At 39.7% G+C, this 18,374-nt stretch overlaps 1 protein-coding gene across 1 annotated transcript; it reads left to right on the top strand.

Moving 5' to 3' along the window:
- The first annotated feature begins 259 nt into the window (after positions 1–259).
- On the top strand, positions 260–15,172 carry SH2D1B (SH2 domain containing 1B). The gene is made up of 4 exons (XM_021542404.3): positions 260–4,767; positions 7,939–8,002; positions 11,037–11,205; positions 14,258–15,172. The coding sequence occupies exons 1-4, from the start codon at positions 4,529–4,531 to the stop codon at positions 14,296–14,298; spliced, it is 513 nt and encodes a 170-aa protein (XP_021398079.3). The 5' UTR covers positions 260–4,528; the 3' UTR covers positions 14,299–15,172.
- Positions 15,173–18,374: the final 3,202 nt, after the last annotated feature.

Here is an 18,374-nt window from a genome sequence, read left to right as displayed (position 1 = left end):
TTTCTTACTGCATTTCATTAATTAATTTATGTGACATTTGAGACCAATGAATGATGTCTTAGAAGCTGAATTTTCACATTTTTATATTTTTGTAGGAAAGAACTAAAATGGCTACATTCCTTCTTTCTGTTGCAGTGAAATTGTTTTAAAATAAGTATGCCTCATATATAAACTGGTCATTCAGTATTGTTTCACTCTAATTCACTCCAAGGGATCTATTAACAAGAGCCTCAGTTACCTTGCCTCAGAGGCAGATCATAACACTTAAATACAAACAGCTCCGAGTAATTATAAGCTCAGAGAGTAATTGAATATGGATCACTCTGAACCCTGACAATATGGTTGCCAGTGAGAAGGAAATTGCTGTTTTATGACTCTATCCTATAAATATACATTTAAGCAAAATTCTAGATCATTTTGAGACCAGAACCCTCTACTTACACATATTCATGTATCTTGTAAACATTTTTTAATTGTTTGGCTCCGTGACTTTTTAATTCAAATTTTAACACAGACAAGTTTGAACTACCATTCTCAGTTCATTTTGAACTACCATTTTCTCTTTACTTGTATTTTAAAAAACAGGCAGTATGTTAAGAGGGTTATAAAACAGGCTTTTCCTCCTAGGTTTATATATTATTAGACAGCTAATGAGAGAGTTCTGACTCCTTGAGGCTCCACTGACAGCTGCAGCAGCAATCTATAAGTAATAGACACACTAGTTCAATTTTCTTCTTGAATTTGCATCATTATGATTTTACTTTCAGTCTCAAGTAAATCTTGCCATCAACAGATCCTACCAAAAAAATCCCTTTGTATCCAGGCACAGTAAATTGCAAAAGTAGAGCCTGGTGTAGATATCATGCTAAAGCTGTAAATTGAAATTAAATGTAATTTTTTGCTGTAACAGTTCTTGCAAAAACATTCTTGTTCTGTTGGTAGAGTAAGCCACAGGACTTAGTTCCAGTAAGCTGGGACTGCAACACAGCTCAAATTGCAGATTTAGCTAGAGCTCAACTTACTTTCTGTTTTCTTACATTGTGGCTGTTTTTATCTTTCTGGCCAGATAAACAAATGACCTTCAGTTCCTTGCTGGTTTTGCTCTTGAGCAGAGCTTTTATTTAGCCCTGATATCCCACACTGATAATTTACTGAACAGCTGACCCTTCTCCCCAGATTTCCTGTTCTTACAGAAGGCACTGGCAAGAGCTTTGCTGTGCTAGAGCTGCAGCTGGGAGACATTGCAGAACCAGAGCTCCAACTGTGCTTGTCGACATGAGCTGTCACTGTGAAATAGCCTTGCTAAGTTTTACAATAACAGGAGTCAAAAAAAAAAAAAAATGAAAAGAAAATTAGTCCAGGCAGCTGAATGGCAGAAAACCCATATGGCTTAGCACTGCTGCCAAAATGTTGCAGGTCTTGTTTCTCTAACACCTATTTGTGAAGGGAAGAGTGGCTAACTATCCTCCTCTTCTAATCAGAAGAATTGCTTATTTATAGGCATCAAATTTTATAGAAGTAGTAGCCAAACCGGTCCCAGAGAAAAGAGAACTATGCAAGAAAAGGTGGCTTATGGAAAAAGATTTCCTTCAGAAGTGATTGCATTAACTTCAGAAAGCATAAGGTTGACTGAAGGATGTGATTGTTTTGACACACAGATTTTTAGCAAACAGAGGATTTTTAGGAAACTATGTTTTTTCACCCTGCTACGGTAGAAGCAGGCCAAGATTGAATCTTTCAGGAAAAAGGACTTTGGTTTTCCCCTGCTCTCTCCCACCTGAAAGGATAGTCACTGCAGGAGGCTATCCTAGGAACTATGAAATCTCCTTAAGTGGATGAGGAATAAAAAACAACCCTATTTTATTTTGGAGTGGAGTAAATAAAATTACTTTAAGCACAGATTAACAAGAGCTATTGCTCAGTTTGCTTCCAGCTCCCCAGGTTTCTCATCACACATTTAATCAGACTTAATATCATCAGGTCATATTTCTTACCACTCTTCAGACCTGCCTGGGTATGCAGGTTTGTGCAAGCCAAAAATACTTGTGAGATTTGTTAAGGTGGAAATGTTTGTGTTAGGAAATGTCTGCTCAGAGTTTACATTAGGCTACATTAGGCCCATGGAAATATATTGTTATGTGACTCCTACAGGCACTGTAAAGATTCCATGCTGTGCATACGAGTTGTGGTGAGGCTCATGGTGCAGCTCTATGAGGTCTGACAAGGAAATCCCCCCTTGCCAGGTGTTACACAAGCATCCACCAACAGGTATCCCAAATAGAATAGAAGCCCTGTTGTGTTTTTGGCAGAAGCTGTGTGGTTTTGCCCTGGATTAGCCCTCGAAAACACACACATACACAAACCCACACCCACATGTATTTAGTGACTGACCAAACCATATTTACAGCCTCTCTCCTGTCTTGTTGCTGTAGAGACAGGATGGGAATGAGAAGACTCTGACTCAGAAGGCTGCTGAGAGTAAAACTGCTTTATTCAAAATACCCTGCTCTTTTATACAGAGCTTTGCAAGGATCAAATCCATTGGTTCTGAAGAGAAAACAACCCACAGCATTGGTGCAAAGTGCTTGACACACAGTGATAGAACTTAACTATAAACAATGTGAACAACAAGAGAGATAAAGAATTATTTACATTCTTTCCCAGGCTTTTTGCCTGGCTAGAAAGTCTCAGTTTCTTTCTTTGACTAAATCTAAGACCCACACTGTCTCGCTCCCAGACCCCTTTCTCTAATATATTTCAATGATTTCTGCTTGTAAATCAAGCATTCTATCTTATTCTCAGGTTCACTTGAATATTACAGACAGGTAAGGTGAGGTAAAAGGACAATGTTCATTCCTGAATTCTCTCAGGGAGCTGTACCCACAACTGAGGAGGAAGGTGATCAGGCCAGTCGGTGGTGATTGCTGCTGGAAGGAGACCCCAGCCCCATTTCTCCTCAAGCACTTCTTCCTTCTTAAGATATTGGTTTTTTTAATCAAACACTCTGCTAATCCGACAGCAGGTAGTGTGTGGTTGCTGTTTCACTTTAAGTAAATTCTACATTAAGATCTGCAAGATCTACTGAAACTACCATCTTATATTTCTGCACCTAGGTAATGAGACCTTCAGGGAAAATTGTGAAGAATGTCTACTTATTACCTTCTCAAAAGAGGAATTTGCAGTTCTTTCCCATCCACCTTCCTTTCAATGCAAGCAGAGAACCTGCCTGAAGCAGGACGGTGCTGAGCAGTTGCTGCTCTTCATTTGCAGAGCTGGGCTTCTGGAAAAGCTATTCACCTCACAATACCTCATGGAAAATGTTTATTTATACAATGTGTAGGAAAAAAGCCACAGTTTTAACCTGAGAAAAATACAAGTGCATTTGATGAGAAGGTGAATCTTTGTCACATAAGGATGTTTGTTCTTCAAGATGCTTACAAGACCAGGATATTTCCCTCCTGATATCACTATCCCCATCCCATTGGAGGATAAAATAGGACTTATTCCAAATGCAACTGTCTGCAGACAGCTGAAACTGGAGGATCTAAATATCTAAACAAGCTCACCTTCTTGGTGGTCAGGACTTGTTTTATCAGTAACTTGTGGTCACTGCAGGACAGACTTCAGCAACAGCAGCACCTTGGACTTGCCATTTCTCAGTTTCTCTCTTGGTATATCTTTCTTTCTTAAGTTTTTACATTTCTTTGAGACAAAACAGAACCTTTTTAGAGTTACTTTATTCCTCAACTAGCTAAGATACCACCTGGAAATTATCTCGGTGTGATGCATGATCAAGTTTCAGTTAAACACACAAATGTTAACGTAAGATTTTTGTGTGTACAAAGTTGTCAGAGAAAAAACACAAATGTAACAGCTGCATGGAAAACATGGTTGTTTTTGCTTACAGTGTTCCATCAGTATTTATGCTGTTTTTTTCACAGATTTTTTTTCTCTGTGATCAGGATGACAGGAGTCCTGGCATCTCACACTGTTCCTCCATTGAATACTTTTTGTCATTCTATAGTTTATTTTGAGGAAATTTGTTTAAACCTCTGCACGAACAGCGAATTGCCAACTTTTTTCTGGCACGTCCTATAGCTTCATGACTGATGTTGATTCAAATATCACACACACTTATTTTCTCTTCTCAAAATCACCTGAAAAAAGACAAGAGTTCTTTTAGATAATTTTATCCTCCCCTATACAGTCCTGACACTCCTGAAGCATAGGACCCTACTTGCTGGGCTTTGAGCAACTTTAAACATAAAAGTTAAGTTAAAAATGTCACCTCAGTGTCAACTTAGTGATTTCATAGCTTAGAGGTGTGATAAATAACCCAAAATTCTGCCGGTATAATGTGACAAAAGTGTCTTCCTTTTTGATGTGGACTGTGACCAGTGTAGACCAACCTTTTCCTGCCCCATGAGCTCATGAGCTGTCGAGCTGCAGAGCTCACCCACCTCACTGGGGACAGTTCAGCAAAAAACACAGATGAGCTCCTGTGTGTCCTTGGCACCTCCAGCTTCAGATGCCCACAAGCAGCTGCCTTTGGAACAAAGTTTCTTCTCATGACAGGCTTCTGACTTGCTCTGGATTTGCTTTGAAAGGCAAGATACCCTGTTTTGTTTGGTCCATGGAATTCCCATTTTTTCACGGAAAGATAACAAAGAAAGCCTGTGAAGAGCTGCTGAGCAAGAAGAAAAAGAATGGCAGCTATTTAATACGGGAGAGTGAGAGTGTGGAAGGAGCCTTGTGTCTCTGTGTTTTGTAAGTAGCCCAACACTGATTTTTTTATGAGCTTTCAGTTGGATCCAAAGACAACAATCATCTCTAACACTGATAGTTCTTCCCTGATAATAACTACAAGGGACTGTGTCTATTCAAGTATTCAAGTGGTGCTTTAAGTTTCCTTTATAGTGACTGGTGAGGGTGTGGCATTTCCAAAAAACTATTTAATGCAACAGATGATAAATTAATAATGTGGTGATGCTGGTCTCTCTCTGCAGAGAATAAGGGCAGCCCAGGGAAAATGCCTCAGCCTGCCAAAATATGCTAAGATCCTTGCTCAAAGTAACTGCCTCTGTAGTGATGAGTAAACAGCATTTTAGCATTGTTGAAACACTGAAAATTCTCATGGTGTGTTGCAAAACACTTCCTTCTTTGTAGACTTTCTGTCTGATAAAAGCTCAGCCTTGTGGTTCATAGGAATTTTACCTGATATAAGAACATTGGCTGAAGCTGAAAATTACAAAGTTCAGTAAAAAGAAAAGATGGGCTTAGAAAACTGTTCCTTCTAGGCCGAAGTTTTAATTGCTACAATTAAAATTTTATTATTTTCTTGTTCTGTAGGGACTAGCACTTTTATTTCCCTTTTTACACTTTTCATATGTAATTGATCTGTTCATAATGCAGTCAAAGTTTAAAAATTAGAATCTAGGTCTTTGTTTGAACCTATGAAGTTTCATACTCTCGTTGCGGGTACATTTGAGTGTGACATGAAAACCTTTTGACACATCTAATTAATGAACAATATGAGAAGACGTTTTTATCAATCACTAAAAATTAATTTCTTATGAAACAAATCAATGGAGAGGGGAGAAAAAGGGAGAGAGAAATGGAGTACTGTTGGGTTGGTGGGTAGAAGAAAGGAGATCTGCAAAATAACAATGAGTAGAAGAGAAATAGCAAGTTGGGGACAAACAGAGCAGTCAGCAAGAGAGCTACAGGAACCTGCTTTGAGTGTGGTGTGGAATGAGACAATGCTGAGGGGAGGGCAGGAAGGTGGGAGGGAAGGCACATGCATACCTTGTCCAAAGGAAGGGACAAATGGGGAACCTGACACAGAGGAAGAGTGACAAATGGGTTAGGCCTTGTGCCACACCAACACAGTTGCTTCTCCTTTCATCTTTTTTTTTTTTTTAAAGGCAAAGCAGATTTGCATTGTGATGTCTTGCAGACATACTTTGGCCTGTCACATCTGACTGCCACAATATTCTGCGCAGGCACATGAACAATCATCACTTCCAGTTTGCCTCTGTGGGTTTTAGTGTTTAAAGCTGATAAAAATGGAAGTGTTCGGGGGATTTGTCTATAATCCTGACATGGAGAAATGCCACAGTTAAACTGTGAGAGCAGCAGCGGTGGTACACAGGTGGTGGCTTGCACAGGTCAGAGCAAGGCTAATGTTCAGACAGCACATGGGATGGTGTTAGTGCTCTGGCTGAGAATTGCCCCAGAACCTGGCTGCCTGGCAGTGGTTCACTAGGCAAAGTGTCCTGAAACTGGGGGCAACCAACACTGAAACTCTCAGTGGTGTTCAAAGGCAACTTTTGAATTAGCATTGCATCTCAAACCTTGTTTAGCGACTAACATGGTTCATGTGCAAACTGAAAAACCCTTCTCACATTAACTGATGTGTGGGCAGAGACACTGATCCACTTGCTACAGCAAACAAACTTACTTTCATGTCCTTTTTTACTGTGATACGGGGCAGAGTGCATTCCCATGGAGGACTTGGGAGGCAGAATGGTGTGACCAGTTCTAATGCATCTCTCCTTTAATCGAGCAAGGTGCAGGGCTTTTCCTCCACAGCACACTGTCTCTTTCACCTAGAATTATCCCAGGTCTCTGACAGCACCTCACTTCAGACTTGCTGGTTTTGCTACTGTTCTCCTTACTGTTCAACATGCCATTCTCCCTCTCACCTCACTTTTCTTCCAGACCAAACATTTTGTTTATTTGTACACTTTACTAGCTCTTGGTATGCATTTAGTAGTTAATGAGGAGACAGAAGTTTCCATTTTAATGATAGCTTCATGTTCATTTTGTAAAAATTATAGTACCTGAATAATATCCAGGCAGAAACGTTTTAATACTTAGTTGATCAGTATAGAACAAGTTTCAGAAAGGATCAGTTCCTGGTATTTCTTTTTCTCACTTTTATGTCTCTGTAAGCACTCACATTTGTAGAAGTACTTGTCAGCATGGAACAGATATCTCAAGAAGACAAGAAACAAAATATGCATCCCTGTGATACCACTTTTTGAATTAAATTAAATATGTTATAACTGAAAGCCTTATTCTGATCTCAGTTCATAGTAAGTTTTTTTTTTTTCAGAACAAAGTTGTTTATTTTCAGTAACCCTTAACTTCTGTGCAAGTGCCCTGAGCCAGTTTTCTGCCACAAGATCCTCCTTCTCATGGCAGTTCACTTCACATGGCCACAGCTGAAGTCCTCCTGATGAACAGGCACACAAGTTAAAAAAACTTGTATTCAGATGCTCTCCCCAACCTCCTCACTTATTTGTGATGTATATTTTCTTGCAACTCTGCTACCTTTTTTGACCACAGACAAGATCTTCAGTCCACCTCCTGAATTGCTGCTACTAGCAAGCTTTTATTTCTGTTGACAAAATATATTCAAAGACATCAGTAGCCTCAGTGTTCAAACACCTGCTTATTATCAAAAGTAACAATAACTCAAACCCTGGGAAATGCAAAGGAAGAACATTATTCTCAGAAGTAGGAGCCATACAGTGAATTTCTGGGTGCTGGTGACTGGAGGCCATTTCATGCCAACATCTCTCTAAGAATTCAACAGCCTTCTTGTGACAGAAATGCAAAAAGAAGGTTAGAGCAGTGAGGAAGATGACAGAGAGATGAGAAGAGGTGATGTCTGTGGAATTAAATTATGCTTTTTAAAGGTCAATGCTCATATATTAGTTCATATATTAGTTCATATATTCTTTGAAATCCCTGGTCAGAGTAATCTTGTGTTTCAAGATATTAAACTTCCACGCATTTTGTAATCTCTAGGATCTTTTGCTTTCCCTTCTCTGCCTCTTATAATTTTACTGCACTTCTCATGACTTTAATACTGTTTGCAGCTATGTCCACTTTGTTAATGTGATGTGTTATGTATACAATGTTTTTCCATAGCTTTGAAGACCTCATCTACACTTACCGTATCTTCAGAGAACACCAAGGATATTTTAGAATACAGGTGAGTAAATCTCATTACATCTCTAAAGACACATTAAGGATCACAGATTTTTAAAAAATCATAAATTAAAAGATCTAAGATTCATCTATGATCAATGATCATTTTAATATATTGTCATTTTAGTCTATGATCATTGATTAATAAAAAATCCATAAACACAACACTATAGAAAACATTTCCAAGTTTGCTCTTTACTCAATTCTTATTATAGATGAACTCAAAAACTAGCTCTTGTGTTTGTAGAATTTCTTTATATTCTAAGTGGCTCTGTTATTTATTAACCAGCTGTTTTCTCATTTGACCATTTCTTTCTGATAGGACTGATGAAAGATACAGTACTTTTCTTACTTTCTCCTGTTCTAATTACCTAATTACCTTTTGCAACTTGAAAGTGCTGCTAGTGCATGCAGCATCTCATAGGGATCTGGGATACTGCAATGATATTTTTGATTTAACAAATCTATAATTCTGTGTGATTGTGAAGCACCTGAACTGACAATGCCAAATAACGCTGCTTATTCAAGTAAAACAAATGTGAGACTAAATCCCCAAGCAATGTGAAAAGACACTTAAAAGTTGGCTCACTCCCCTGCTTGTAGTAGCACAGCCAAAAGGACTGCCAATATTAAGCAGGATTTAAGTGGAATGAGGAAATCACTTCATAAAGAACACTCTAAGCTCTCATATGCTGCTAATTTATTGCTTATTAGTGGTTTTGCCTGTGTATGAAAGACACAATTTCCCATGAAGAAGAATGATTTACTGGCAAATATATTCTGTTTTGGACCTTAGCCACTCTACTGGGGTTATGCTGTCATTCCTGTCAGCAGGTAACACAGATATTTTTAGACTTTCCAAACTCATTCTTCCTTATAAAGCTTTGCCAATAATGTGAAAGAACAATTCAGTTCTTAAAAACTTTAAGTCAGATTATTTTGGCTTACTAAAATAATTGACTGAAATAATGTATGGAGAAGAGGTTTGGGTTTTTTTTAATGCCAGATTCAGACATGAGCTTTCTAGAGTGCAGCAGGCTGGCCCAAACCATCTAAGCACCCCCACAGCTGCTCTCTTGTGAGAACCCCGGGCTTGGTCTGGGGTCTCGTGTGGTGGAAAAGTCTCTCCTCCAACCCAAGCTTCCAAAGAAAAACTCCACAGCCTCTTGTTGTTCAGTCTCAAGGCAGTTTATTGCAAGTTATCTAATATATTTTCTTCTCTGGCTGCTGTAGTTTGCTCAGGCAGAGGCACACACACACCCTGACATCCTCTCCGACTCCGGACTGCTTCTTCTCTCCCCTCCAGGGCTGCTGCTCTCTTCTATATGATATATTACGTATTACATGTTTATAGTTTTCCCCCAATGCCTATTACCTATATTAAATGGTGTTTTCTATCTTTTATATGATATATTACGTATTACATGTTTACAGTTTTCCCCTAATACCTACTACCTATGTTACAAGGTGCTTTTCTACTCTAAACCAATCTGTGAGTGGCAACATCACCAAGAACATGGAGACAAGGAAGAAGAAGGAGGAAGAACAGGATCAGCCCACTTTCCTCCATCTTAGAACTTCTGACCCCCATGTACAAAGTAAAAACCCCCCTGGACAGGTGCTAAACCCCCCTGTACAATACTAAAAAATTTCCCCTCTGTTTTGTAACTACTTTTACTATACTATCTAACCTTTTGTGACTGCTTGTTCCACCTCCAAAGTTGGTAACTCATTCCATGGCTCAAACTCAAAATCTCAGCTGTTTGCAGCTGCTTGCCAGGGTCTAAAATGCTTCTGACCAAGGCCTGGAACCTCTAAAAATGTCTAAGAGATATTTTGAGTTCCAACACTCTCTCCCTCTCTCCTTAGCAGGGTAGGGGGGAGAGAACTCAAAGAGCAAAAGTGAGGGAACTCCTGGACCTGATAAAATACAGCGTAATAGGTGAATAGGTAAAGCAAAGTGGTTCACACAAGCAAGGCAAAGAAGTTTAGCAACTCCTTCCCATCAGGACACAGATATTTAGCAGCCTTCTGGAATGTGAGGCCTCAGCACACACATAACCACAAATGTCCTCCCTTTCCCTAGGTTTCTATTGCTGACTACAGTGTCAGATGGGGTGAGATGGAACAGCCAGCATCTTGCACACCCCCAGCCTACTCTTCAGGGAAACCAAGTGCAAGAAAGACATCCTTAATGCTGCACGAGCACTGTTCAGCAGCACCCAAAAGGTGGCTGTGTTATCAGCACAGTTTCAGTCACAAATTCAGAGCACAGCACTATATAGGATGCTATGAAGTTAACTCATCCCAGTCACACCCGGTACACACAGGCATTGGCACCCAGTCCATCCAGGGCTGATTGGAAGAGGAAGGATGCAGAAAACCAAAGAAAATAAATACATGTTTCTTTGTTAGCTAGGAGATTAAGTGAAACCAAAGCCCTGTTCTCATTTAATGACTACTAGTGGGCTGCTCACTGTCTGTCAATGCCCTGAAGTCACAGCACTGTAAAGTTTGTGCACGGATCCCTGCAGGGCTGAGCTGCAGGAGCAGTTCAGTCCTGTCATATGAACACACACTTAAAGAACAGTTTTTTGCACACGACCTTTGCTTCCCAATGCTGATATTTTGTAAAAGTTTGGGTTCTGTTTGTCACCTAGTTTTTTAAAGGCAGCATTTTAAGTGAGAACTAAATATGTTATCCCTAAACTTTTGCTCTCAGACCAGAGTGTGGTGTGTAATGCTGTCACTCTTCAACACTCTGTTGTAGTGGATTGTTGCAGCACATATCTACACCAATAATTTAACTGATGTTCTTTCTGAAAAATAGATGGTGAGGGAGGCTAGCTACTTTTAGTGCCATAACCATGACTCCAAACAGGTATCCCTAGTGTTTTAAGGACAGTTCAATATTCTGTCACCAAATCTGTTTACAAAATAGCTCCTTGGTAAATAAGAAACAACTTGTCATTCTTTTCATTTAAGGGACTCCATGTGAAGGGAACTTGCAAACACATTTTGTTATCCTTTCCTTACAGACTTCTGAAGGTGTTGCAGACAGGACCTTCAAAACATTAAAGGACTTAATATACGCTTTTGAAAAGCCAAATCAAGGACTGGTAACAAACCTCCGCTACCCAGTGAAGAAACCGAAGGCCTTGAGAAGAAACTGGAGGTTCAAGTCAGGAATGGACAACGTTTATGATGGTGAGAAACTTAGCTCTGCCTTTGTGGGTTTTTTAAATATAATAGCATTGACAGGTTTGTGGTGAATAGTTGCTAAACATTGTTATGCGTGGACAGAGGTTTTACATCCTCTCTTCTCTCTTACGTTCACTGAAATTATTATTCTTACAGATTACTTATCCTCGCCCACTATGAATGAACAAATTAAAATCACTAGAGATACACAATGATAAAAAAAGCTGCCTCCAGCTCTCTTGTTCATGGATGTTGATGCTTCTAGTCTGGAGAAGGCTGAGAACCAGTTTTATGGTTCTACCAAGGGGTTGAGGCTGTCCTTTACATTCGTTGTCCAGGTTCCAAGATACTTTTATATCAAAACCTTACTCAGTTAGTTCAAAGATGGGCAGGCAAGCAAGGCAGCTTGTGATTTGTATTCAAACATAACAAGCATATAGCCTTGTGCTCAGGATCACAGCTTTGAAACCAGAGTTCAGTCTCTCAATGATCTTCTTCTGCTAATTTATGTTCACGAGTCCCAGCTGTAGGACAAGGATATGATGCTTCTACCTGACAGAATTGTGCAAATGGATGCAATAAAGACAGAGGTTCTCATAAAGCTTTAGACTGTGTTGTATAGCCCCATGTCATCCTTATATCCTTGTTTTGAGAAGCATGACTGCAGATACTGTTGATAGCTTGCTAATATCCCTCACACCATTCTTCATGTTCCTGCTGTACAACACTGAGCTGCAGCATCCATCAGGCCATGGGCTGCAAAATAACCCTGGGATTGTTCCATGACCTCTGGCAGAGTGTGCTGAGAGCCCCAGCCAGGGCACACGTGAGTAAGGGAAATCCTCTTGTTAAGTGCAGATATCATAAAGGAAACAAAACTTTGGAGTCTCTACCCTGGCCTGTGATTTGCATCTCATGCCCAACAGCAGCTCAGCACGGTGGCGTGGGGTAGTGTTATGATCTAGTCATTAAAGTTATCAGAAATACCTCTGCCTGAATTATTTGACAGTAAGAAAGAGAGAGAGAGAGAAAAAGGAGAGTAAAAAGAAGAGAAAGGACAAAGAGGTGGGGGGACAGAAAGAGAGTGACAGAAAATGTCACCACTCCGTGGATCTCAACAATGTTTTGTTGATCCTCTCAGCTGGTCTTCTTGGTGGTGAAGGTCCCCCCTGAAAGCATAAAATCTGATGGGTTAATATACACTCAGGCTGGGCAGGAAATCCCAGGCACCTTCCTGGGGCAGGGGGGAGTTTTCCATTGTCTCTTACAACAGACTCCGGGCTTTTTGCATCACGTGCAGTCCTGTGGTGCAAGGCTTCAGGAACAACTCTGGGGGATACTTTGGGGGAGGGTCTTTGATGAATTAAGGCACTCCCTCAGGTGCCTCTCACGTGAATGTCTTGTGGATGTGGTCTTCCCAAGGTTTGGGGTTCCATAGCCAGTTTGTGTAAGGGAGGATGGCTTCACTGCCCCAAAGTAGAGGTTGCAACATGCCAAAACTTCCTCCCCCCCACCTTGGCTGGGGGAGAAATCTGTGCAAATCTCCTCCCAGAAAATAAGTCTGTGGGCTACGGCCTCCCCCGCCCCAAAGCAAGGCAGAGATGATTCTTAGTACAGCTGCTGGGTTTGGCTCACATTCTTTTCCTTGTTTAGTTGTTTGTTTCAGGTGACTGAAGAATGAGCTTTCCTTCATCTAATTTCAGTAGTTTGACTTTCAGTCCAAAGTTCCAGTTGGGCAACATCAGGGAGGCTTCTTTGGTTGTAGCTTCCTTATACAGTTTTTGTTGCAATGAGCAGAACTTTATATCAAAGTTTGAGGCATGAACTATTTCAGCCTCTGACAGGCAGACCCAGCAAGCTTGCTGAGGAGAAGCCGCAGAAACACATTTCCCACATCATCAACATTACCTTGTCACTTGTATCACACGGCAAATATGCCACATGTGCTCTAAAAATGTTGTTATGGTTTATTATCACTGCTGTTGCAGGGAGAGAGAAAATATTGCAGCAACATGGATATGTTTTTAGGAAGAATCAGGTGCAATATGGATTTTATTTTTGGTCCCGCAATAGGATTTTTTCTAGAAGATGCACAGTGTCCTCATCTGCACTCACAGGGAGGAAAACAAACCCTTTCATTTCAGTGCCAAAATATATGAAGTCTTCCATAAAAACGGAGGCTTTCTAGAAAGAATCCATCTACTTTGGAATAATTTTTATTAAATTTTTATTTATTTATTTATTTTTAATTTAAACTTCACTTATATAGCATTCCAAACTTCCCTCTAAGACTGCATTATTACATGGCCACAGCAAGGGCTTATGAAAATGTCATGATGGCTCTCTCCAAACACAGGCACTGCCCAGAGCATGGCAGTGTTCCCTAAAACAAGCATCCTGTGCTGTCCCTCTCATGCTGTCAGCAGCTGGCCTTGCTGCACACATGGGACTGAGTGCTCCAGCACAACCAGTGGAGCACCTCAAGGGACTGGGGTCACGATCCTGGTGGCTGGAGATATTTGAGCTTTGTTTTCTAGCCTAGGAAGAGATTTTCTAAGGGCAGGTGCTTGAAGAGCAATAGGTTTCCATATCCGAGCTTTATTCCCAAGCATTAAATTTCTGCCTTTTCCCTGGCTTCTCAAAAACCGTAATCTTACAAAGTCTAAGAGAGAACAGGATTTTTCAGGCTCTCCTCCTTTAGTTGAGGTGAGAACTTTTCTCTTGGTTATGTATTTACAGAAGAAGGGATGCATTATGAAAGTCACAGATACTCAGCTACTGATCTGATTTACCAAGAATGGATGATTTCTGACCTTTGACTGTTCCTCAGGAAGGAGGGGTTATCGTGTGGATACAACTAAAAGGCAATGCAGGCTTTGCCTTTCCCTGGAGAATCCAGCCCATAGGACTGGGAGCCTAAATGTTGGTCCTGCAATGGCACACTGAGAAACCAAACTGAGTTACTGATACCTGCCCTGCCAAAGGCCGTGCTGCTTCCCATGGCCTTTCAGAAGAGTGCCTTGCAATGACATCTTGTCCTGTTTGTATTTCTCCACAGAAGTTGATGACGGCGGTGATTATGTAGATGTCTTACCCTGAAGGATCTGCACCTGAAGGTTTGGGAAGCTGCCATTCCAGGATGTGCCCTGGTGCAGTGCCTCTGCTGGGGAGAGCTTCCAGCTGGGTATTCCTGATCTGGAATTACCCTCCTCCTTTTGCAGACCATCAGAGTAGCTGTCTCTTCAACCAAGCAAGCTATTATGCATGTTTGTTCAGCAATAAAAGAAGTACTTTTTCTTAAACACAAACACACGCACATAGGTACGGGGGAAGGCGTCCATGGATGTGTCTTCTGGTGATTTTTAGCCAGCAAATTGTCCAAGATGTTGACTGCTAGAGTGAGCATTCTGTTAGAAGGCAGCAATATAAATACATGAAATGAATAGGCATAAAGCAGTAATTCATAGCAGAATGTATAGGTGTTGATAAAAACCATATATGAAAAAACTATTAGCATTTTAAGATGCTTTAAAACCCCCAAACTCTGTTATTTTGCACATAATTCATGTTACCTCATTGTTGGAGGAATGAACAGTATTTCAGCAATCTCAAGGAATACTAGTAGTCTGTCATTTGAATAATGCAAATTAAAACAAAAATGCTGTGTTATATCCATGACATAAAAAAATAACCAACCAGAGGAAAACAGTTTGAAATACTTCTAAGATTGAGGAACAGCTCTGGAAGATTACAAGAAGACTACAAGTTCTACATAAATGTCAGCATGAACACATCCTTTTTTTTAATGGATTCTGTACATATGGGAATGCTTACTCTGTTTCATTTTCTACTGCCATTAGTTCTGTATTATGTACGTCTTTTGTTGTTTGTTTGTTTTTGTTGTTTTTTTTATGCAAGAATTTGCTTTAATAATAACCCCAAACTTAAATATTTAATAAATACTTCAGTTCTGAAGGTGGCCTGCAACTAGCAGCCACAGTCAAAACTGGAATGTATGTCTTGACTCTTCCAGTCACTACTACAGACTCGCTCACCATTTGAGACTGTGAGGAAGACATTTGTATTGGTTGTATGTTTAAGACCCTTCACAAATTATTTTTGTATTTTAATGGGTAATGCTAGTTAGATTTTTTTTTCTATTATGTTTCTCTCACACTATGTGTCAAAGCAGTGCTTTGGACTTCATTATGAATTTAACAGTGTTGCAGAGTTTTTGGCTCCAGGCTCAACTAGTTTTTGTAGTGTGAAAGAGACAAAAAAAAAACCAACCTAGACTATTAACTAACCCTAGCAATGCCAAGAAATACTAAAATATGTGTCCATAACTTCATTAATTGAAAAGAAAGCAGTTGTCCATGAAAAAATGATAACTCTGGGACATAAACACCCCAGCCCTTGCTCTGTAGAAGCACACAGCTGACATGTCTCTTCACTTGCAGAATCCAGCAGCCTTTCTGATAGCAAATTATCACAGGTTGCAGACTGAGGAACTGCTGTGCTGACACACCCTGCCTCCAGCAGTATGTTGTTTGTCCTGTTAACAGTAGAGGGACATACAGAGGCCAATACAGATGTTCTTAAACATATTTGCAGACCTAATATGGCAGAAAACAATTCGTGCATGTGAAAAACGCCAATCACTTGGTTTTTTTTTTTAATTTTTAAAAGTTTAATAATAATAAATTGATTATAAAAATAGTAATGCAATTAGAGTAATAAAATTTAGAGTTAGGACAATTACAAGACAATAAACAGGAAAGAATTACGGACGTCTGGATGCTCTTGGACACTAAGTCACAAAAAGCATCCCTTGTGAACAAAGGAATAACCTTAAAAGCAATAACCTGTTGCATATTCATATATCTCATACATTAAGAACTTTTCTGTTTTTTGTCAACTTCTTAATCCTGTTGGTTCCACAGAGATGGAGAGAAGGTGAAAAAATGTTTGTCTTTTCTGATAAGGAGGCAGTAACTTTTTATGGGCCCCCTTCGCTGACATCTTTGTGTCTTCGAAGAGTTTCTTGATTATCTCATCTTCTCGCTTGAGCTTGTAACAAATTCTATATCACAGAGTTTCTATTTTAACATTATGTTGTAACCTATAACTACATTTATCACACTACTTAAGAGAATTAATACAGCCTAACTTTCTAACATTACACATATAATATTCACTGTAACATTTGCAAAAAGCCAATCATAAAATATGCATTTTTCACAGTGCACGAGTTGAGAAAACACGTTCAAAAGCTTCATGCATGCCAACATGTGAAAGGTGGGTGGGTGTTTGTCCACGTTGGGTTGAGCAGTTGGGGCGTGGAACCTCTTGTATCTCCTGTACCTCAAACTTTGAGCACATGGTGTAAGGAAGAACACGGCCCAAGAAGGGCAGGGCAGGTTTGGTGCTGGGTGTGTGACACACACACCACCCTCTTGGGCCCTGCAGTTCTTATAGGGAATTTTCTGCTCCAGGCAAGGATTTCAGACATCCGCCTTTTCTTTCTATTCTGAGTCCCACATATTCATAAAGTTCTTTTCTCTGAGCCGGGGTTGAACAATCCAGGTCCAGGTGTGGAAGATTTTCCTGATGGTTACAGGAAGAGTGGCTATCAGCCCAGAGGTCTCCAGTGATCCCAATTTTGGGTCGTTGCCAGGATGATCAGCTCCCAGGTATTCCAATATTGCCTTTTGGGACAGCCCATCTCCAGACTAGCCACATGTATTAATGTATTAGATTGTAAATGAGGCATTATCCCCAAGAACCAGCTCTGGTGAAACCAAATACAGGGGCAGCTCACAGTGCTGGCGTGTGTATTTTGTAATAACTAAATATTATACATGCTGTGAAAAATTCATATGTTATGATTGGCTTTTCGCAAATATTACAATGAATATTATATGTGTAATGTTAGAAAGTTACACTGTATTAATTCTCTTAAGTAGTGTGTTAAATATAGTTTTAGGTTCCAACATAACGTTAAAATAGAGACTATGTATGTAGGGGCTTTTTTTTTTTTTTAGGAATGAGATACTTGCTTTGAGGAACACCTAAATCTTCCAAACAAAAGGAATTTCTGGTTTTATTATCAGAAGAAGCCAATTTCTTCAGGCCTTGCTCAGACTCGAAGACACCATGGGGATTAAAGGAAACAGTTGACACATACAACAGACAGAGTTCTTGTTTTAAATAGAATGTATGCATAACCATGAGGGATATTTGAATATGCAACAAATGCATTGTTTTAAGGATGATTTCTTTATTCAAAAGACATGTTTTTCATGACTTAAGTGTCTGAGAGCATCTGTACGTCCATAATTCTTTGCTTTTTATTTTTTTATTCTTGTAATTGTCCTAACTCTAAACTTTATTACTCTAATCATATTACTATTTTTAGAAACATTTTATTATTATTAAACTTTTAAAATTTTAAAAACCAAGCGATTGGTGTTTTTCACACATGCCAAATCATATTTTCCTTAATTCAATATAACAATGTTAATTGGTGCAAATTATAATCATACATGTTATCAATGAAAATTGATTCAGCCAAATTAAAAATAAAAATAGTTTTATTAGTGATCAAATTTTATCTAGCCAGCCACGGAAAAAAAACCAAAAAACACAGTGCTGAGCCCGGGGATGGATCTTGGGTGTGCAACAAGGAGTCAGCCTCAGCAGAGGTTTTCCTCTGTGCCCACACACCTCCATCCTGACACAAGCGGGTTTCATAGGGAAAATTCCGCCTGAGGCCAAGATTTCGGCAATCAGTCTTTTCTTCCATTCAGAGTCCATAGGTTAATAAGATTTTCTTTTTTGGTGATGAGGAAGAACAATTCAGTGTCCGGAGTTGTTGAATCCCTTGATGAAATTTATGGGAACGCTGCATTCACATGTTTCTGCCCGAGGATTTCTATAATATTTCTATAATATCCATCTCGGGTCGCTCACGCAATGATCAGCGCCTGGACATCCCGTATCCTTCCAGCCATGGCCCATCTCCTGACGAGCTACATCTTTTTACGTATAAATCAGGTTTCAACATACATCAGGTTTCGCCTGCGAGGGTGGGAAGGCTTCTAATACAAACGAGCATAATCTAAGTACCCAATATTACACATTTCATACAAGGAATGGCGCGAATTCTGTTTACT

Source organism: Lonchura striata, chromosome 1, assembly GCF_050655825.1.
Source record: "Lonchura striata isolate lonStrDom1 chromosome 1, ASM5065582v1, whole genome shotgun sequence".
NCBI lineage: Eukaryota > Metazoa > Chordata > Aves > Passeriformes > Estrildidae > Lonchura > Lonchura striata.
Note: the sequence above shows the minus strand (reverse complement) of the source record. Positions and strands in the feature narration are given on the sequence as shown.